This window comes from Protobothrops mucrosquamatus, unplaced genomic scaffold, assembly GCF_001527695.2.
Source record: "Protobothrops mucrosquamatus isolate PMUCROS unplaced genomic scaffold, P.Mucros_1.0 scaffold602, whole genome shotgun sequence".
NCBI classification, from domain to species: domain Eukaryota; kingdom Metazoa; phylum Chordata; class Lepidosauria; order Squamata; family Viperidae; genus Protobothrops; species Protobothrops mucrosquamatus.
The window spans coordinates 358015-382454 of NW_015386901.1; the positions used below are offsets into that span (position 1 = coordinate 358015).

The 24440-nt window shown below is 34.6% G+C and overlaps 1 protein-coding gene across 1 annotated transcript in view; it reads right to left on the reverse strand.

The window, feature by feature from the left end:
* The window catches only part of LOC107288867 (S1 RNA-binding domain-containing protein 1), a 90092-nt gene that overhangs the window by 16757 nt on the left and 48895 nt on the right, over positions 1–24440 (reverse strand). Inside the window, exon 15 of the mRNA XM_029284442.1 lies at positions 17060–17151. Within this exon, the coding sequence (XP_029140275.1) occupies positions 17060–17151 (92 nt within the window). The remainder of the gene's footprint in view (positions 1–17059; positions 17152–24440) is intronic.

Consider the following 24440-nt stretch of genomic DNA (forward strand, 5'->3'; position numbering starts at 1 on the left):
TGTACTGTATATATGCATATATTTAGTGTGGTTGCTAAGAGTTGGAAACAATATTTTAACAACTAATATCAATAATATCATATCATACTAGGAGACATATAATTGCTCATTAGTATTTCGTAAGGAATAAGCTTCTGGAATTTACAATAGAGATCCTTCCTTTTGGAGAACTTAACATTAGTCATTGTAAACATACAAACAAATTAATACGAGGGCAATTCGGAAATAAGCCTCCATTTGGTTATCAATGACAGACACTCGCAGAGACAGAACTTTTATTATACACATTAGAAAACTACAACATTACATTACTTTTTGACATAATCACCATTCAATTTGAAGCACTTGTCATAACATCTTACAAGGTTTGAAATTCCTTAGTAGTAGTTGCTCGGCGCGAAATCTGGGCTATGGGGGCGTGATCAAAAACATCCCAATGGAACTGCTTTAAAAGTTCTTGGGTGCGTCTAGCGGTGTGTGGGCAAGCATTATTGTGAACCAACACCACAGCGGAAGTCAGCATGCTCCGACGCTTGTTATGGATGGCTCGTCTGAGTTTTCGTAATGTTTCACAGTAGACTTCTGAATTGATGGTTGAACCAGGCTTCACTAGCAGTACTCCTTTGGCATCTTCACATTTGGTGAGATTTTCTATGGCACCACTTCCGGTGTGGTGTTGGTTCACGATAATGCTCACCCAAATACTGCACCCAAGAACTTTTGAAGCAGTTCCGTTGGCACCAGATTTGGTGCCAAGAGACTACTACTAAGGAATTTCAAAACTTGTAAGACGTTATGACAAGTGCCTTAATTTGAATGGCGATTATGTTGAAAAGTAATGTAATATTGTAATTTTCTAATGTGTATAATAAAAGTTCTGTATCTACGAGTGTCTATCATTGATAACTAAATGAAGGTTTATTTCCGAATTGCCCTCGTAAAAAGTACAATAAATATTAAAAGTTTTAAAATACATAAGTACATAAATAAAAGGGGATGAAATGAAACACAGTCTACAATAACTTCTTGATAGTCACACAGACATATTACTTTTCATTTACTATAATATTCTGGAACATATTTTCAAATACTTTATTTTTCTTGCTACAGGATACAAATAAGAATTAAAATAAATATGTAGGTATGTATCAGGATTTATAATGTTCCTTTATATCCAGGTCAAACATTTAGGATTATTCTTTTTTTAAAAACGATTGTTCAAATAAGAAGTTTTAAACCAATGGGATAAAAACATAAAGAAAAATGAGAACTCAAAGAAGATTTTATCCACTATTTTTAAAAAACACAACTGTTCCTTGACTTCTATGGAAGGTTAATTGAGTTTATTTAGGAAATATTCCCCCCAAGACCTTTCCTATCAAATTGAGACAAAATCTTTTAGGTCATCAATTAAGAATAGGGCACAACTGCAAGACCTGGTATGACAACAACATATTGTCCTGTCAGGCTGGAAGTCCGTCTACATCTTCTTAGCTGGAAGAAAGGAGAAGAATCAAGTGGCAAAGCAAATTTCATGCACATACTTTTCACTTTGGCACCTCTGGCAAATGATGCAGATTTTCAGCAAGGATCCTCTCTTATAACCTGGTATGCTTGGGGCACCTTTCAAATAAGCAATTCAAAATCAGTATGGTGGTCTCAGCCCACTACCTGCTGCAAATCCGATATGACAAAGCCACTATCTAGCATAATGCTTTTGCCAATAAACAGTAAAGTGCAATGACAGTGCTGTAGGAGATAGGAAGGAGTGGGCAGGGGCAGAAGCTCTTTTATGTAAAAAGTAAAAAAAACTAAACTCAAAACAAACCAAACAATATTGGCTGCTTATGTCTATTATGACAGCTACCAAATTAAGTTATATTCTTCTTTCCCAAAGTTCTACTTAACCAGAATAATATAGATTAACATTTTAACTTATTGTAAAACAATAACAGTAACTGATCCTACAAAATACCTTACAATCAAGAATATGAAAACCAACACCAGAACTGCAAATGTTTCCATAGCTCATGTGGCATTAATTAATAATTCTAAATTTTGAACAACCAACTTTTAATTATTAATGGAGGAATTACTCTCACCACCTTGCTTTGTCAGCATTCCCCCTTTCTTCCTTTCCATTATACATTCAATCAGATAGTTTAGCTGCAGGCAAGGCTTTGCCATTGTTAATCTTATTACATAGTATGCAGTATGTCTGTTTTCAGACAGTTATGATGCTGCTGATGGTAAAGAGAAAAAAAATAAATATCACCAATACTGCATATCCGATATGCATGTGGTATATACATGTTTCTCAATGCATTTTTAGACTTGGGCATATTCAGCATCAGTGGCAGTTATTTGCTGTTCAGTGGTAGCCTATCATTTGAGACGTCGTGAAGTATCCAAAGCTGAAACTTTCATTATTCATTTGTGTTATACATTGTTTTTAAATGGACTGCATTTCTTATATTTTTAGGGTGAGGAGGGGAAGCTACACCAATTTTATTTTCTATTGCAACAGTTTTCTAGTAATCAGGAAAATTGGGCAACAGGTACCGTATATTTTGTTAAGGAAGAATATTAATTACATCAATATAGGTGCTAAAGATTTAAAGTGAAGATGACTGCTTGTTAAGATTCTTTCAGTTGTTGTGGACTAGAATTCTGTAAATTGGAACCCTGCACATCTGGAGGGCAGTGGGGATCCGAGAGAGAGGGAGTGCTGGCCTAAAGTTACCCATTTATTTGGCCCATCTATACACATTTCCATTCAAAAGGGTTTTCAATAAAATAATTTGAAATACAAAAATAAAAATAATAAATCAAAACAATTTAAAAACATGTTCGTTAAAAATGCAGGCAGAGACAAAGACCAAAGGGAAATATTCATCCAATAGTCAACAGATGACTGAAAGAGGCAATTGTAGGTGCCCCATTTATTTCAAGGAGGAACAAATTCCAAACGATGGGTTTCCTGCAAATTACTGCAGGCTTTTTTTCTTCTAATGTAACCAGATATCACATGCTCTGGTTCCAGTTGTTTAGAGCAGTATATGTCAACAGCAAAGCTGTTATTTCATTAAAAGGTTCAGGGCCGCCAAGAAAATCAAGTCAAATGGTACCAAATAGCACACAAACAAAAAACAAAACAAAACAAAAAAAGAGAACAAAACTGATTCTAACATGCATGATACATTAAAATACTAAATCTATGTCATTTTAAGAGGCAGAAAAGAGGTATGTAAATCCTCCCCAAAACAATGTATAAAATACTGACATAAAGAGTAGCTGCAAATAGATGCAGGAAGAATGAAGAACATTTTTACTGTAATGGTATGGATTTGATTTATCTTAAAATGCTAAGAAATTAAACACATAAATAAATATTAAAAGGTATTTTCAATCATATTAATCAGGCAATAAATTCGTTCAATTTGGTTCACATATATTTTCCATAATATCATATTCCAGTGGGACCTGGAAGTCATCAAGAGAGCTTAATAAAAAAATGAGAATAGATTACTCACAAATAAATCTAACTGGCAGGAGAAATAGGAAAAATATCCCTACAATAGCTTAATTAATTAGTTGGCTCATAAGATCTATGCCTTTACTGATCATGGTGCTATGATAAGGATTATCCCTTTTTTTAAAATAAGCATTATGCCTTTTTAAAAAAACAAACTTTTTTTTAGATCATTTTAGTCTGGGCTATCTGTCTGATTTAATGTTTTAGCCAATTTTTATGTTTTTTTCTAATATTGTGCACTGCCCAGAATTCAAGAAGTTGAGCTACCAATAAATTCAAACAAACAAATAAATAATAAGATTCCCTTTTAAATTCCTGGGATATTTAAGACAAGCATAGCAAAGAGTTTCCATAGGGAGAAACAGTGCCAGTTTATTATTTTTCTCTCCTCTATTAATTCTTCAGGACAGATCAAATGCTTGCAATCAAGTATCTTCCTGATTTGTGCTTTTTCATAAACCAAATGCTCTAAACATAATTACTCTATTTTCCAAGCAACATCAAAATGGCTTCAACATTTTAACCCAACAAGAACTATATATTTTAAATATTATGAACTTTCCAGATGCTAGCAGAATGGGCATATTTTTTACAAATGGCCATATAAACAAATATATGTCAACCACAAGCTGTTAGGATATAATTAGTTCAACCTCAATCTCCCCCTAAAGAAGAATACTCTGTATTTTTTTTTTAAAGTCTTGAATTTTTTACGTTGAAGTGTTCCAGTTCAGCATTTATGTTCATTGCTTGTGGATTGTATTTCCTTGACTGTAAAAACCTAGCTTGCCAGAATTCTTAAATAACTCTCTATATACAGAGTACAAAAAGAAAAAAAGAACAGTTATTTACATCAGGGGTTCCCAACCCCTGGTCCGTGGACCAGTACCAGACCATGACATGCCAGCAACCGGTCTGCACAACAAGCAAAACCCCGTCCGCGACATGCAGGCAGCACACAAAACCATGCAACCTCTGGTCCGCGGAAAAACCTCTGTCCACAGAACCAGTCCCTGGTCCTCTGGTTTACATCATGTAAGCTGCCCAATGTCTTTGGATCTGGGCACACCAAGAAAATTTTAAAAGAAGTAAATAATTTTTGCAGAATATATTTTAATTCGGTATAGTTTTAGACAGTATTACTTGGGACTGAAATGAATATCAGACTATGAGAAGAGATATGAACCCAGTATTTTATCCTATTTTCTCCTTATTTCATCTCTGTATGGTAGAACAGATTTTATTCCAAATGGTTCTCAACAGCTAGGACAATTCTTTTCATTTTCCTGAACTTTAACAGAAAGACCAATGAAATCCTGTACTTACCCATAATCAATTTGTCACATAAAGGGCTGTCATTTTCGGGGGGGGGGGGTAATCCAATCTGACCCTGATACCTTAACTCAAGAATTCATCTCAAATCCATCCATGACATATTCAATGTTATTTCATTTCAGTTACTGATTAGATTTGTTCTGTTATGAAAGAAAGTGACTTCTGGCTGATTATATAAATACATTATTAAGTATATCCATTGGCAAGCTAAAGATTTCAGGCACATTAAAAGCAATGAAAAACAATGGACTCGCATCCTTTTGATTATTGGTATCAAAGTAAGATGGGCTCTCATTGATAATTTCTTTTAATGTTTATCTGACATGTGTTCTTAAAAGGGAGCTTTAGTTTTGCTATTTATAGCAAAGATGAAGCAGGTACTTGCCTTCTTCCATGTAAAATGCGCTGGTATCTTTTTAGACTGCTCCCTAGTCCTCCTGGGTAAACCTCTTTTCTATGTAATTCCTTAAACCTGTGTTTATATGAGGTAAACATTCTAATGCATTTATAGCCATCTTAAAGGACAACACCCAAAACTGTATACAGTGCTAGAGTGTCACCCAGTCTTATTTTATCTCTCTCTCTTCTTTTTTTTTTACATAAATGAATAGCTGCCATTTATTCCCATAGATAAAATGCGTTTGAGAGAAAAAAAGATAGGCAAGGCTGGGGGAATTCTGTGAAAAGAAAGACAAGAAGATATATAGCTTTCAAATGGGAACTGAGAGCTGATATGATATGGACCGGAATGATGTAGCTTCTCCTCTCATTTGTCAATTTTCAGGGAAATTTTTGTCAGTGCACAATGATATTACTCACTATTTATTGCTCAAACATCTTGTGAACCAGAATGCTCAATTCCTGTAGACTTGAATTTCAACTTATTATTATATGGTAGAATATAGTAATTTTCATGTTAAGAACTTTTTTCTCTGTACGACAGGATTATAGACACAAATCTGAATTCTAGTGGACCAAATAGGCTTAATTTAAGCAGCTGCCCAATATCTATAGCTTGTTCAAAATTCTTCAATAATTGTTAAGTTTCTATTTGGATGATCTCTGACATGATAAAATCGATAAAATATAATATGACTACGGTTTATGGTTTACAATATAATATGACTATGGTTTAATTCTTGATATGAATTTGAGAAAAAAAATAACTGAATTAATAAAATACAAAACAGTCACAAATAAAAATAAAATACACAAAGCTATTATGTAAACTTTGACACTTTTTTGTACAAATACAAACCATATGCTTTAAAGCAAAACTCTCTAAAATGTGTATTTTTAATCTTGGTTTCAAAATGAAACATTGACATTTAAGCATTCTCAACAGAGTGATCACAATAAATTTTTAAAGACGAATTATAATGTGGAAAATTTAAATTTAGCAATACCTCTGACTTATGCCAACTAAAATATTATTTCTCCTTATTGTTTAATTTCAGGAAATAATGGTGAATAACTCCTACTGGAAACATTGGATTTTCAAGTAAATATGTACAAGGTTTGGTAATAGTTTTTTCCCCCAGCAGATTCTTTCAGAAATAGTACCGCTCATCTTAATTAACTTTTAGCATTTTACTAATGCATCATTTTCATTCTGATTCCAAAGTAGCTTTTGTACTTGGTTCATAATTAATTAATTATTAGGTTTAGGTCTCATTTTTCCTGTCAATATCCAAGAGTCTGTAAATGCAAGAATGGAAAACTGTGGTCCTTCAAATGTTGTTAAATGGCAATCCCGACCATATTAATGGGATTGAAGAATACTGGAGTTATAAATCAGTGACATCTGGACGTATAACTGCCCCATACTGACTCAAAGTTATTATGAATATTCTCTGGTAGGGATTGCAGCTGCCATTATCTTTCACCAATGGACACATTGGCAAATGCTGACATGAACTGGAATTCAACATTTGAAGGATTGCACATTGCTCACTCCAATTAAATGGAGATAAATCTAATTTTCTAGCATGATATTTTGGCAGAATAAAATGGAATTGGAACAACATATGCATATAATATTGGTCAATAGTGTGCTGGAGCCAGCTTTCACCAGCTTGCAAGAGCCAATTGTTACTTTTTCTGGAATTTTGTGAGCTAATTGAGGCAAATGTTGAGCCTTGAAACCTAGTGCACCAATCAGCTGTTCTGCAGTTAGCAGCAACAGAGCTGACAGCGCCAAACATTTTGCAGCATATCAGTGATAGTATTTGTTGTTCTTGGTAACCATCTAAATATCACAAGGATCCAAAACTAAGTTCAAGTTGGTAAGTTTTGTTAACTCAGGACAAAATTACCAGTAAAACTAATCTGAAAACTGAATACCGTTTTACAAAGTTTATAGTGTTTGTGGCAGGCTGCAATACTGGGAATAGTAGCATATGCAAAATACTTATCCTATTACCAGGACAGATCATTTAATTTTATTTTGTCAAGATTCTTGCCTTATTTCTCCCCACCATAAGTGTAAATTATACCCAATATTTTGACTCCCTCTGAGGTTTTCTAATAATTATGCAGAACAGATTCTACCCAACGGAACCATAGGAAAAACTCTTATGAGTTCCAAAGAATGCAAATTTAATCACAATAGACTTTGATTCAAAACTCTGTTTTCAGAATGAGAGCTGCCTCATATGATTTGGATTAAGCTTTTGCTTCAGGACACACAATGATTTCCCATTTAATTTGTCTGAAGGGAGCATTCAGTATAAAATCAACCTCATTCGCTTAGTTATATACAAATGTACCACAACTAATGTTAATACACTGCAATATTCCAATTAGTCTTGATAACCTCCAGTACTGGCTGAAGGGTATAAACCTCTGTTTTTGGGTCCAAGGAACTTAGATACAGTATGGCAGAAACCAGATGCTTATTTTGATGATACTAGTCTCACTCAAGTAAGAATGTCTTTACACTGCAGCTTATTAAATATATACAATAGCTTGGATCCAGAAAGTACCTTAAAAAAGCAGGATACATTCTTGTTTGTGCAATGGATGGAGCAACAGAATTCCAATAGTTGCTGCCAAGGTTTAATTAAAGGCACTGCACCACAGGTTATCCTGAAAGCAGAATTTTAGGGCTGCAAGGAGTTGCAAGAGTAACAAAGAAGCTGTATTGTGCTAACAGAATTTGCTCATTGTTCTTTGGACTTAAGCTAAACTGGCTAGCTTGATTTATGCAATTTATCTACCACCACAATCTCACACATTATAAATAGTTAATGTCTGATAAGATTTCAGAATTCTTAATCTTTCTCCAACTGGTACTGCAATTCCTATTATAGCCAGCCCACAGAGTTCTGGGTGAGCAGGGTGAGAATTCTGGGAATCATAATTCTAACATAGCTGAGGGATGGTAGGCTGGAATAAACTGTACTGTAGCCTCTGTATAATACAGCAAAAATGGGCTAACTATCCAAATCTTCAAAAAAACAGTGTACTTTAAGGGATATAAATGTTATTATTAGTCTAAGTTTCGCAATATATTTCAAGTTTGTAAAGATTTTTCCTATAAAGTTTATCTAAGCCAACATTTCAAAAAAGGTGGAACATTCTCCTTTGAGCACGGTTATCAAGCTTTCTATCTCTGCCCCAAGACATCTGAGTAATGCTGTAGAGATTTTGTCTCAATGCCTGGAAGCTGTGGGGGTCTGGATGGGGCACAACTGGTTGTAGCCTAACCTGCAACCCTAGGAAACTGAGTAACTCTGGGTTTTGGACAGTTCTAGGAACCTGTAATGTATGTAAGAATGACCTTGGGAGATTTGGGGAAGAGATGCTGCTTAAGGAACAATCAGATGGGGGGGGGGGAATTCACACCTGGATAATAGGCAGAGAAAGAAATTCAGAAAGGATCCTCCCTAACCTATCAGACTGTAAAATGGCGGGAGAGATGTATTTTCAGACTTTCAAGATTGCTAATGTAGATGAGAATTAGCTCACCTGATCTGTTTCCTGTCTGCTCTCTCTGCGAAAGCTGACAGGACCATCCATCTTTGGTTCTGAATGGTGTTGCACTGCTTCAGACAGAATTGGTGCACAATCTGGAGATCTTCCTGGTCCTGTGCTCATGCTCAAGGGGCAGCCTTGACTAGGAGGGCCTTGGTACAACTATGGGTTGTGCATCAATTGTGCCTCTTCCTGGATGGGGAGGTCCTCCTCAATATTCATTCATGCTCTAGTGATCTCCTGACTGGAATACTGCAATGCACTCTACATGGGGCTATCTTTAAAGGGCATTCAGAAGTTTCACCAGTGCAGAATATGCAGGCAGTTAGGGGCGCCTGTCATTTGGCTTAAGCGACACACTTCTCTATAAGTTGTGTTGGCTACCAGTATGCTTCTGGGTACAATTCAAGGTGTTGGTATTTACCTTTAAAGCCCTTTGTGGTTTGGGCCAGGTTATTTACTGGACTATTACCAGTGATTATTTTTCCCTGGTTGTCTCTATTCGCCCCATCCTGTCTGCTACGAATATTGTTGACAGGGCCTAGGAGGAGAGCCATTTCTGCTGTGTCACCTTCCCTTGGAATATCATTCGTTTGGAGATCTGATAGGGCCTGACTCTGCTGGCGTTCTGCAAGGCTTTGTGTTCAGGCCCACAGCCTCAGAGTGTGTAATGGAGCCCGTTTCCTTGCTGTGCAGAATGTGCAATTTTTATTTTTTCCTGTCTTTGACTGTTATGTGTTTTTGCGTATTATGTTTTTATTAAATGATATTTTAAGTTAAGGAACCATTGTCATCAAAATATGATGTGAATATTTATTTGTGCCTACAATTTGGTTTTTCTGTATTAAAATGTCTCATATGTACTCTTGTTGTCTTCAAAGAAACTACCAGCTTTGCACTTCTGCTGAAAATGCTTGATAGCACATGGCAGCAAGTTATTCAGCTTTTTGTCTAATAATATTTTTAAATCCTGGTAATGTATTTCTAATCCTGCATTAATTCACACTGGCACTCTACGGTTACCTACAAGTTTTATCCACTTATAACAACCCCTCTCCAGTTCGATGTTAAGTCTATGGCTTTTTCAGTGATAAAGTTTTCTAAAAGTGACCTTTGCTTTGGAGCAGCCAAAGGGGAGCAATGATCTTTGAAAGAAGCTAAAGAAATTAGCTCAAGTAGACATAAAGGCACTATGTTCCACACATCTAATCATCAAACAATTTTACTTTATCTGAGATAGTCAGAAGAAATTATATTGTCTCCAATCTTTTCCTTCCATTTTTGGGGCAATGTGACAGCTCTGAACAGTACGTCTCTATCTGTAGAAGCACCCAAGGGTATAAACCCCTGTAGCATGACAGTCTCAAAGTCCCAACAAGCCCCAAATACCTAAAAGGCATTTTCTTGCAATGAAAAAGTACAAGTGGTTTGCTGAACTTTTGAGTGTACAATAATCCAATGAATTCTGCCCTGTGGAGAGAAGACAAGCAGATGGGACTTGACAATCCTAAACAAAGCTGTCTTGTGTGACCTTTTGCTCTCCTTTTTTTTTTCTTTCACTCAAAAGCTGCCTTTTAAACTGCAGCAATTCTCATCCAAATCTCCAGCTATAAGGTGTTACTGTAGAATCATAGGACTGGAAGGTAACTTGGAGGATTTCTAGTCCAACCCCCTGCTCAAAGCAGGAGCCTTAAACCATCCCAATCAAATGTTTGTTCAATCTATTTTTGAAAACCTCCAGTGATGGAGCACCCACAACTCCAGGATGCAAGCTGTTCTATCGATTAATTTTTCTCACTGTCAGAAAATTTCTCCTTACTTCTAGGCTGGATTTCTCTTTAACAAGCTTCCACCCATTACTTCTTTTTCCTGTCCTCTAATTTCTTAGCGAATAAGTCAATTCCCTCTTTTTTGTAACAGCCCCTCAGGTACTGGCAGACAACTGTCATGTATCCCCTAATCCTTCTCTTCAATAGATATACCTAGCTCCCTCAACCACTCATTGTACGATTCACTCTCTTTACCATCCTTGTTGCTTTTCTCTGTACATTTTCCAGGTCTCAACATCTTTTATGTATCATGGTGACCAGAATTTGACACAGTATTCCAAATGTGGTCTCATCAGTGTGGTGTAAAGCAGTACGATCACTTCTTGTTGTCTTGACAGTATCCCTCTGTTGATGCAGGACAGCGTCAAGACAAAGAAAAATGATATACGCTCACCTCTGTTGCACTCCAAAAAATATTAACATTTCTAATTTCAGATAAATTTCAGATAGCTCTGCCCTACCATTCACCTACTGATGCTAAGCCAAGTTTTATATAAGAATACATGCATAACCTTGCTTAGTCAGGCCAAAGGTAATCTCAGTCCAACATTTTTCCACCTCATAATGGTCAACAAGATGCCTCTGAATTGCTCAAAAGCAAAATATGGAGATGTACCATAGTTTCCTTGCAAAAGAAATTTGGAGGTAAAACACTCTCAATCTGAAAGTTTCATTGAGTGTTCAAGACTCAATGTCCCAGATAAACATGACCTCAATAACATTTACCCAATCTTCTCTTAAAACTATTGACATCAGTGGCCATCATTATGTCTCACTGTTCCTCACTTCTCTCACTTTTCAAATGTTTCTAATTCATAAGACTCATGTGATATTTTTGAGTTATTTTTGACACACATTGCTGTCTAGTTTTAAAACATTGCAAATGAACATGAACAATCAATTCCTATAACATTGTATACGTAATGCAGAAAGAGAAATGGAGAAAGAAATGTTACATCTAAAATAATAAATAATCATTTATTATTTTATCATAGCAAAACAAACAAAATCTTACATGAATGAAAATTTTAAGATGCCTGGTAACTGCAATTATGTATGGATAGAATGAAATGAAGACACCCTACTAGAAGAATTAAAAGTGTCTCTTAATCAGAATTGCTAGATTGTCAAAAATATTGTTTTTTTTTAAAGGAAATTTGCTAAGAAACATTTGCCCAAGTACAGGAAAGGGCAGATTAGTAAGCTAACATTATGTAATGTTAGTAAGCTAACATTATGTAATTCTATGTGGTAGGGTATATTCATGAAGCAATTATTGGGCAAACTGCTATTTGTTTATATCCCACTTTTATTAATTTTATAAATAACTCAAAGTGGCGAACTTTTCTAACACATCTTCCTACTCCTATTTTCCCCACAACAATCCTGTGAGGTGGATTTGGCTGAGAGAGAATGGCTGGCCCAAAGTTACCCAGGTGGCTTTCATGCCTAAGGCAGGACTTGAACTCACGGTCTCCTACTTTCTAGCCTGGTCCTCTAACCACTAGACCAAACTGGCTCTCATCATTTGCAGTGATGCTTTCAGATACTGCTACCTACACTGACTTTGGGCACAAGCAAGGGAAGATTAAGTAGGGACAAGACAAACACTGTCACATAGCTGAGGGTTAGTATGAAGAAGATGACCAGTTTTGTTCTGTGCTAATTCATAGGATTAATTTAAAAAACTGGAAGAAAAAAGATTTTGCAGATTCTTTAGGAGTCACTCCCTATCAGTATGCAGCACAGATTGGGAGGCAGAAAGGTCTTCTGTACTGGAGAATTTACAAGGGGAATCTCAAAGGGCAACATCTGAACGAAGAAGCTCACCCTTATCCACCGTGGGTGCCCTCCATCTGTGTAGCCTTTAACTGCCCAAAATCTAGTATGGGAAATTCTGGGAGCCCACATATCTGAAAGTGCCCTGGACAAAACAAATTGCGTTGCAAAACTCGGTTGAGCAAGAGGTTTGACTAGAAGATGTTTTTAATCAAACTGTATGTTTTTGTCATATGTTCACATGTTGCTTCCAAATGCAAATCAGTTTAAAAACATACCAAACAAGGATCAGGGAGAGCAGGTATCAAATTTGCATTTAGTAGTAATATATTGTTATTGTTGCTGTTGTAATTACCACATCTTAGATACTGCATCTGTGCATAATTCTTTTAAAGAAAACACATGTTTTCTTAATAAAAAGCATGCTGGGTAAATTTTGAACACAGTTCCAAGACAATTGCAAAGAGTATTACTTGTCAGAAAAGAAGGCATATCACCAAAGAGACCTGGTAAGAGAATACATTGTTTTAATACCTGACCTAAACCTCAGTTTCCATTATTAACTTTTAAAAATAGTTCATCTTGCAGGCATCACAGTTGGGAGAAACAAAGGGGGAAAAGTGTATAGTACAATCTCTGATGTAACTAGTGAAATGGAAATTAAAATGAAAGTATTCCCCATGCTTCATTGCACTGACTTATACAAGTAACATAGACAAGCTTTACCAAGGAGTTATTTTTGAGACAGGCTAGCATAAATGTCACTGTCACTAAGAAGAAATGTCCTTTCCTATCCAAGTCTGAAGAAAATTTTGTACTGTGGCTTGTCCATATTATTTTCTCTGATTTAGTGCAATGAAGCACAGAGTTGCTAGCTTGGTTTTTTTATATTAAAAAAGCACATGCAGAAATTTGTGGAAAGGGAGGCATTTGTTATTCTGTAAAACAAAATTGAAAACTGTGCTGAAAAACTCTTCAGATAGCAAGAATTCTTAAACCAATGCAGAAACTGCCAATCAAAATACACAGGGCAATTTTTCAATAATTTTACTAATTCATAACAGCCATTACCACATTCAGTTTTAAGGCAGCTCATCTCCATGATTTGGCAGCAGTACAACTGCTTCAGGTTATTATGGTGAAAAAATAAAAGAATAATTTTTAAAAAAGTTCTGTCCTGTATTCAGTAGCTAAAACAAATGCACCACTTAAACAGTTGCTGCTGAAATTACATAAGCAGAGAAGTTAGTTCACTATATATCTGTTCTCTATCCTATAAAACCAAACACATACTATGCAGTGCTTGCAAGTATATTATATTCTTTTCAAGAGAAGCAATCATGGAGCTTTTAAAATAAAACTTGGGAATTATTCCAATATTTTTCAAGCACAGCCATATAAATGTACTAATACTGAAAATGTATTTTTAAGTTGTATGTTGTACTAGCACAAATGTGGATCAGGACAAGAAATGACCCCAAATTATTATTTTTTTGCAGTGCATACAGCTGACTTTTTGGCATTAGTTTTCTCATTTGTCCTGTAAATATGGAGAATGGATTACAAAGGATGATGGTAGTGTGCATGTATTTATGATCCTGCCTTATTACTGTGATATTACAATTAATCATAAACTGTACACGAACCAGTGCATATGGCCACAAAAAAGGCTAATGTAAAATTTTAGACTGTGTTAAATGAAAACACGATTTTTTAAAAGATGGAAATAATGTTTTCATTTTCTTATGCTGAAAACTGCAGCATAGGTGACATGGAATATAGGTAGAATATATAATTTAATATTGTCTGAGATATGGAAAACAAATCCTATAGGAACCGGTTGAAGGCACCAACTATGTTTTGCATGAAAAGGGGAACCCTGAAGACAGACAAAACAGCATTCATCAAATAGCTGAAGAGTTACCCATTATTTGTATCTTTACCTCCAGGATCTGAGTAGATATATCTCACTCTTTAAAAAAGCAGAACTACAACTAATGATATTAATCAAAGGAGGAAAGATCTTGGTTGAAATGTTAGGATCTTGGTAATAGCAATTTGAAAAGAGACCCAAATTCCTATCAAGAAAGTGAACTTCTCCTTGTCTTTAAAGAATAATTCAGGGAATGCAGGAGACTGGACAAAAAAATGCTCAAGACTTTCCCCAAGTCTATGATTTTTCTGAGTACTGTGGGTTTTTTACCTTTCTGAATTAGGCCGGGATTTTAAGAATGTGGTTTACATCTAATCTTTCCACTGGTTCTGTTCCTTTCTCCCCCCGAAAAAAGGAAAAAGAAAAAAGGAGGGAGGGAGGGAGGGGAAGGAGGGAGGGAAGAAAGAAAGAAAGAAAGAAAGAAAGAAAGAAAGAAAGAAAGAAAGAAAGAAAGAAAGAAAGAAAGAAAGAAAGAAAGAAAGAAAATGGTGCTTCAGGGTAATTAATCCAACTAAATTAAAACAGTCCATTAGGGATGCCTTTGTTTATACCTACTTATTAACTACTTCCAGATTAAAAAAATGACTATTTTATTTTCAAGTAAGAGCAGTTTGGAATCACTAACACATCACCAGCATCTGGAAGAAAGATGCTAATTAAGATTTCAGAAATGATGTAGGAAGAAATTCCCATATTTGCTACTCTCATATAACAGTTGCTTGGGATTACAGCACACTCATCTATATGATTGCAAATTAGTGGACATTTCATTCTCTTTCAGAAATTTACAAATCTGTGAACAAAAAAATATGGGACGTACTGTACCTTTTACTAAATAATAATTTTCAAGCCAGTTTTCTACAACTATTAATTATTCATCCTTTCTTTCATCTACCTCTTCTCACAAGTCTCCCATCATTAAAATGGTGTCTCCAGGCTTCTTGGGTCATAGAATTTGTCTGTTTATCTTCGGTCGGCATTCAGCTCTGCCTAGATAAGGCATGTGCTATTTCCTTGGTGAAGGAGCAAAGGCAAGACCCTTCTTCCACCATACTTGCATATCCCTAATCGTTACAAGAAGCATTCGAACTTTAATGTTCATGGTATAGAGGCACAGCACATTACACCTGTTATCTGGATTCCTAGCCAGCTATTAGGTTTGAACTACAGAAACAGAGGAAACGGGGACCAAAGCAGGACCTTCTAGATCACTAATAATACGAAGCACTCAAATAGTTTGAGTGCATCAGTTTATCTGGCAGCAGAAGTAAACGGGTATTTTGACCTTAAACTCCCTAAGTTCCATTTATGAAATCTTCCTGAAGAGAGATAAATCAATAGAACTAAATAACTCATACATTCTAATATATTCTATATTTATTCAGTTTTAATTAAAAAACACGATGAAGTCTGTATCTGTGATTAAAATATTCACATATCTGCAAGCCAATTCAGCCAGGTATGCATGTTCATTACAGCTCAATACATAAGAAGGCAGGAAAAGCATGCTAAACGTAACTTCTGGACTTCTTTCCAATCTCTCTGACAACAGAGGTCATAGCAGGCATCTTCCATTTTTGCCTCTGTTATGAAGTAATGCCTCATTCATTCATGGATTGTTTAAAATTAAAATATTTAATAAAAACATATATAAAAGAAAAATAATATAGTTGACCAGAAGAGAACTTAGGGTTAGAATAGAGAATCAAAACCAAAAGGTTAATAGCATCTTGATTTAGAAGGGAATTAAATAGCTTCTTACTTACATACTGGATGAGAAATATTTTATGGCTTAAAATAATGTTTATATATAAATTTCCAGTTTAGAAACTGCTGAAAAAGATAGATCTAGAAACATATCATGAAAAATGTAGAAACAAATTGCAAAACTTCAAAGATACAGAGTTCCAACCACATTTTCAATAACATTATGTAAGCTCACGTATGTTTCTGACTGCCAGTGGAAATACTAAGAAAAAATTACAGTGCTTATGTAAAGGAGAGAGTCCTACAAAACTTTCTTTACTCAAGTTGAAATTGGTTTATAAAACCTACAGCTCATTTATGCCTCAGCTCATTCTGTACTGTCTATTTTTTCTGATTTAAATCTGCCAAAATTTCAAAGGAAGCAAATAAAAAAAAGAATGGAAGACTGAAAATTTCTATTATTATAAAAGTATGTGGGTCTCAAGTGTCCTTATTAAAACAGAAAGAAAAATGTATCACTCATCATTCATCCTTCCTCTATTAATTTCCCTATTCTAGTTATTCCCATTTAAGAAGCAGATATAATAAAATAAAGTCTAATAAAAATATTGTGTACTTAAGTCCTTTACAACGGGAGAGAGAAGATATGCTATGCTATGTATAATAGGATTAGATACATTTTGCTATATGTAAATGGCATGTAACAGCATGTAAACAATGAGATTTTTCTCCCAAGCATATGTTGGATTAGCCAACAAATGTAGTCAAGATCTGTAAACAAAAGAAATTATTCCACCTATAATTTATTTGTATGGCTTTATAAAAGTGTTAGTTCAGAATTTCATATTCAGTAAATACTCACAAAAGGAGAATATCTCTATGTCTAAAGCTCAAGTCACTCTTTTAATGGTTACAACACACATATATTCTGTTTCTGAAAGGAGTAAAAATATAAGCAATAGTTACCTGCACTTCGTAGGTTAGGATCTAAATCAGGCATCTCTTTACAAGCTTCTGGACTAACACTATATATGGAGGCTCCTGCTTCACTGGTAATGCTGTAAAATAAAAAGCATAGAACATATCTTTTATTTTAATAACTGATGAAAAAAATGAGCAACAAAAACCAAAGGTTGATAAAAACAGAGTTCTCTTAGAGACAAAAATGCACCAACCATTATCTAAAAGAGAAACTTGGCAAGATTGTGTGTTTGTTTGTGTGTATTCCCAAATTTAAATATATGTGATATATTTCTATTCTTCACAACCTGAATACGAAACACCAAACTCATGTGAATGTCACCTGTTTAGAATACTTTCACTTGTGTAGATGGCCTTATTTCAGTAAGATTTGTGAACAAATCTGACAACACTACATCCTGCTTTGGAATATCTTGGGCTACATAACTTTCATACTATTTCTAAATGAACATTGTATTTGGAACACATCAAGTATGTAGTTGTAGTTAAAATAAAACAGATCGAAGAAATATAGATCTCTAGATGAAATAAATACAATCTTTGAAAAGAACAAAACAACAGCAGGCAATCATTAACTAAATTCAAGTTGTATTATTTTATAGATTTAGGCCACTATCTAAAAGCCAGGATGACATGATTGTGACAAGCACAGGTCCCTTTTCATCAGAACATTTAATAACTGAGTTTCTCATTGATGCATTTAGAATTTTGAACTATAGTTCTGTAATTGTAGGTAACTCTAATGTTAATAGCAGCTCTTCATCTGCAGCAATAACATGCCTGTCACTCCAAAAAGGCAGTACGCATCCACATAACAAGGTTATACAAATGTAACTTATATTTATATTACAGCATTCCCCCAATATAAAATTAAACATGGCTTTCCTAAGTTAGGATAGAATCAACTACTTCTTCGTAGTCTCTGCAATAACTCCCATCACTATCTCCTTCAAAAGCTAACCAAGTCTCCTCTGAAAGCTATCCGAATCACAGCATCACTGAAGGCCAGCCTTAATAGCTGAAGTTACAAACACAAAATGCAAACTTACATGGCAGGACTATCAGTTATCCGCTGCTGAGATGCCTTCAAATGCCTCTACAGCTTTAGACAGAGGCAGATGCAAAAGGGAACTGAAATAAGGATCAGAGCTGAATCTTATTTAAAAAGATTAACACAGAAATCCAGAAGAGGGGATTGGCTAAGAGAAGATGAATTCCTTTTCACCTACTAGTGCAAACTTTCAGGCTGAATGCACAAGAAAGAAAACAATGGCATTTCTGTTCATAGAAAAGAACCAGCCCTTCAAGTTTTATGGGTCAGAGGCAACTGGACTCAATTTTATCCATTTACTGAAAATACAACTTGCGTACAATTGCTTCTATTGACAAAGAAGTATTTATTGTTAAATATTTTACAGTATAAATGCTGTAGTACAAAATATTACAATACACTAATACAATATAAAATAATATAAACTGCCTCTGAACAAATGTATATAAAATCACAGAGATGCATGAAAAAACTAAAATCTTGTTTTTTAAAAAATAATTTGTGTGTGTTTGTGTGTGTACGAAATTCTTCTCAATAGCTAAGATTACTTAAGAAGATACCCAAGGAACATGATCCATGTACCTTGCATTTTATCCTTGTAAAAAAAAAAGGACATGAAAAATTAACTTTTACAAGTTATTGAAATAATTAGCCATTTGTCATTAATTTAATTAATTTATATTGCCTGTTTTGCTTTGTTTAGCTTTTGCCCTTCCAAATTGCTAATTAAAAAGTGAACTCAGCATTAATCAAAGCATTTACTATGTTTCAGAAAATCCTTTTTCTACAAGCTACCTTGTGCTACAATTTACAAAAAGCAGTTTCTAGTATCACATTTAAAATTGCTCTAGACTGCTAAAACCCAGATTACTTTTGTTGAATTATGATGAATAAAAAGAGCCCACACGGCAGCATTAAAACCATTGCACAGAAAATTTGTCCTAAGATTTTCTTTAGGAAGTCTAAAAGGAATCACCTTTCAAGTAATTTCTCTCAGCATATTGTCAATTATTTCTGAACACAGCTGATAATGCTTTCAAAAATACATTCTGTCTTTTAAATAACACAGATTAACACAGTAGCAGTAGCAAAAAATAATAATAATCAAATCACTATTCCTCACAATAAGGTCCTTTTATCCTCACATCACTATTGCCATAGTTGTGAATGCTTTAAAAACAAAACAAAACCAGTAAACAAAAATCCAAGCCACTTGATTTTATAAAAATGACATGTTATTCTAAATCTAAATAATGAAGTTATTCAATCTAAACATGTTATTTTATTATTCATGACAAATTAAATAAAGTTCATAATAAACATTAATAGAATGATAAAATAGAAGAACAGGGGACTGTTTCAATGGAAATACACATTGTTTATATTTCCATTATATATCTTTATAAAACTTATATTAAATTTCCTAATTGCATCATACTGACTCTTCCAATTTTTCAAATGTGAAACATTAGAACAAATGGACCATACTTTCAAGCAAAGAATGTAGATTATTTTAAAATACTCATCTAGAAATGCAATTTTTTACTCTATTCAGCAAAACATGCATAACATGCAACTGGTATATCAAAATGCACAGTAGCAAATACAATATAGAAATGTTAATTATTTCACCCAATTACTAGCAGGAAAAATATAATACTGAGCAGGAACTTTCATAACTTTTGATGAAAAGTATACCGTGCTCCAAAGTAATTACATTTATTGCCGCACAAATTTGAAAACTCTCCCATGAAACTGGATGATATTGTGAATAGAAGGGCACATTTATAAAAATATGTATTAATTTCATCCCCTCTTAAGCCAAGATTTTACAGGCTTACCATGATTTATTTCCAAACCGCATAGGTAAACCTGCCCATGTGAACTGAGGCAGGGATGGGGGTGGGAGAGAGAAGGAGGGTTAACTATTCTTGATTACAGTTATCAATTACACATGCTTCCAGCAACATACCAGCAATCACAGATGGCAATCTTTTGATCCTGGGTAATGCTTAAGGTGGAATAAAACATGGGAAGGACGAAACTTGGGACTTAAGACATTTTGACTTTTTTTCAGTGGATACAACTAAATCTAACTGGAAAGTATACCATCTCTTTTAATTTCTTTTCTTGTGGTTCTAAGATATTATAAACATTAAGAACTGAACTGAATCACAAAAAAAGGATCAGGAAAACTGACTATCAAAGAGCAGATATTTACAGGCTTGATAATAAATTATAAGAATACTTTGCTGTTGTATTTTAAAAGTGTGTACATATTTTTTGATTCCTCGTCAGAGAATGACAAACTCCACAGGATATTAAAATCATGGAATGCTGTTATAAAAATTATTATATATATTATTTCGCAGTCTCCAAAGCGAAATGTCTGTGGAGAGTCTCAATCATTCTGTCATGGTTATCCCAAAGGTGCTTTTTCCAAAAGGCAACTGGACTTTTTTGGCTTTTCTCCTTTGAAAATATTTTGTTTCTCATTCAAGAAGCTTCTTCAGTTCTGAACTAAGCTGAAGAAGCTTCTTGGATGACAAGTGAAAAATTTTCAGAGAAAAAAGAACAAGAAAGCTCTGTTGCCTTTTGGAAAAACACCTTTGGGACAGTCTCCAGAGCAATCTTCCTCATCTTGATCCCTTCATGTTTATTGGGATTATCATTCTTCCAATTCTTAAATAACTAGACTGGGAATTTTACAAATGATGGTTCAAACATCCAGTTGCGGAATCATGATACTGAATAGTTTTGAACTAGGACCAGCATCCTCATCTACATATAACACTTTTAGTTCATCTCGATCCAGTTCTACTTGACAGTAGGATTAATTGGAAGCAGGGTGTAGAGAACTCAGATTTATAATCAGAGCTCTTTGGAGGAAGAGCAGGATAAATCTGTACTAAATTATTATAATCACTGTGGAAAGCTTTCCTTCACCACCCAGAAAAGAGGATCAGGCAACATTTATTTTGCGTTCAAGGCATTCAACTGCTGGAAGCAAAGGATTATTTTCTGTATTGAGCTACTGATATATCTGGTCTGAGAAATTCAACTACAGAATCTTGTGTTTGGAACATGGCTTGCCCTCAGCAAAGAGATACTGATGAAGATAATACTGCAAATCATTGAAATGAAATAAAGATAAAGCACTTCACACATTAGAATACAAGTGATAAACAAACAATAACAAACAGTTTAGACTTTTAAGAGACTTTAAGTCTTTAGGTTTCTAGAATTAATTCAGTACATATATTTTAACTTTAAAGTTCAATAAGTGGAAGACAATCATTTAAATAAATTTTAGGAATAATACAAGAAAAAAGTGTGTATCATTTGGGTTTTAATCTGTTTTAAAATGGCAAAACAAATTGAGGATGAATTTGGCATTCTCTGTAAGTTAAAATATATAAAACAGGTGAAGTGGAAAATATTTATCGGAATCAGTTCCACTGTATGGAATAAATAACTTTTGTTATTACGTAAAACTTATTCAAAATTATTATTCAAAGGCCATGCTAGTTGAGAATTTTGTAAACAAAGTCTAATATAGTGTCCCATTGAAAAGTTTATATAATGGCAATGCCATACCTAAAGCATATGATTGCTTGGTTTGCTCTGTCAGACATGTCCTCAAATTACAATATATGTGGCATCAAAAATTGACCTATGGAATTAAAATAGCTTTGAGAAAACATTTCACAAAAAAAAAAAGTTTCCTACAGATCTATAAATCCATTTGTATGGTCATCAAAGATATGCGTGCTTAGAGAAAGGGGAGAAAAAAACAACAAAAAGCTATTACCGTAGCTGTAACTCTTCGGTGTGAGATGTATTTTGTAACAGTGGTGAAAAAATGTAATCAATATGTTCTCTATAATGATCAGCACACATCTGGATGACATAGTGACTGGACTACACAAATGCAAAATAAAAATTATTACACATCATTGTAGCTACACTGTCTACTCTCTCTGTGAACCCTTCAGAGCAAAGGGCCAGGATTTCAGGAAAGCGGGTAGAAGAAAAATCCATTGCCAGAACTCTAACGTGATATTGGATTTCATTCAGTGTGTATACTAAGGCAATTTGTTCTTCCTGTTTTCTTCTTAAAATATATTCCAAAGCTACAACATTTTTACACACATACAATAATATTGGAGTTTTTGAAATATATACTTAATATTGTATTTTTCTTTAAAGAATAAATATTTAGTTTGTTGCCCATATTTGGTGTCCTCTGCATCATTTGACTTGTTACCTACACAAGATTTCAAAGTCATATTTTCACTTGTTGTTTAGCTAAAATTCATTCGAACACCATCACAGAATTTCCTTTTGAATAATGCATAAAGAAGCTAAATCAAAGAACACTGGCATGAACAGAATAATGGTTATGTCAGAGTTTAGATATCTAAAAGTGTTGTTTTGGCACCATCTGGTGACTAACTACAATACTGCGAAAACATGGAGTGCTTCAGTATTTAAGATCAGCACTGGACAAATTGGTTTATAAATACATGAACTACCAAACTAATGCAGTTTACTCTCCATCAAGACTGCTTTTAAGCTAAATTTATTAAACAAAATCTTCCTTTGTATCACTTTCATCACTTTTTTAAAAATATTTCCCATATACAGGAATGGTATCAAAACAACCTTGTATTTTATAAAGAGAATTTTATATTCTATAAGGAATGCAGATCTCTATTACTATATTGGTATGTTGCAATAAAATACTATGTTTTATTGTCATCTGTATAAATCTTATTTCTAACAACTGATGTAATTTTATAGCATGCTTTGCTAAAATATGGAGATCCTATTTTAGATTAACTTGCACCCCATCCACATTTTTGACTGTACTTTTTGGTTTTAAGTTGTATCTATCCAAATGCTAAATATTTTTATGAAACCATAATTTAATTAATTAATGTATATGATTTGTTTTTTTCAAACTCAGTCTCACCACTACTGGTTGCCATTGCACTGATTCCTCTATCAACAATGCTGAAAGGTCAGGCCATAGCTATTAAACATCAAAAACACCTGCCAGGCTATCCAATACTCTTTACATGGAAGATCTGTAGCTTTATGGAAAAATAAAGGGACTTACTGTTCAAAATTGGATATACAGCCAAAATATTCAATGGAGTTCGGACTGAAAAAAATATTTCCTCCCTTACCATCAACCAGGGAAAAACATGAAAACTAAAGGAACCAAGATACCTTATGGAAATATCATCAAGATTCTGGAGGACAACATCAAAAATACTGAAATCAAGAAGAATTGCAATAGCATTTAGACTTATATGCCACTTCATAGTGCTTTTCAGCCCTCTCTAGGTGATTTACAGAGTCAGCATGTTGCCCCCAACAATCTGGGTACTCGTTTTACCGACCTCGGAGGGATGGAAGGCCAAGTCAACCTTGAGTCGGTCAGGATAGAACGCCTGGCTGTGGCAGAGTTAGCCTGCAATGCTGCATTCTAACCACTGCACCAAGGTTAGAAGTGAATATATCATGAGAGTGAAGAAAATCTTAAAGTCCAAACTCAGTGGAGAAAATAGGTGGGCATGTTGCAAGTGAACCAGATAGCTGAAGAAGAAAATAGGGCATTTTCTTCTTCAATATCTGAAGGACAGTAAAGAAGATGTACTGAAGCTAGTATACCATAAAGGCTTACTGAATAATGGAGAATGGTGTACAAGAAAGAACAAATGAAGAATAGAAAAGAGATATGGCAAGGCAAAGGATTACATGGCAAGAATTTAGGCCAGTTGCTCTCTCTTAACCCTAGGAAGAAGTCAATGGCAATTTCCAAAAATCTTGTCAAGAAAACTGCAGGGACTTGTCCTGGCAATAGCCAGGAAAAGACCGAGCCAATAAACAACACCCGCCGCCACTGACACTACATTCAGAGCCTGCAGTATACTGTATGTACTGTATTGAAGAATGCTGGCCACTAGCAAGCAGGTTGCAGCATTCTACACCAATTTAGTTTCCAGGTGGTTTTCAACAGCAGTCCTAATGTGAGTAGTCAGTTTCATTTGTCATCACTGGGAAAACAACACCTTTTTTATATACAAAGTAAATGAAACACCACACACTCAATTTTGATATTTCTTTAGCGCCCCAACATCTTATTCTTTTACTATGTGATATTATAGCACTTCTCATTTCAATGTATTTTAGCTGCCCCTAACAAGCACATTTGCTTGGTCAAAACTCAGAGTCCATTTTAGAAACATCCTCTATGCACATGCCAAAATATCATTCCATCTCATTCATCTCTTTTCTTTGAGTGGA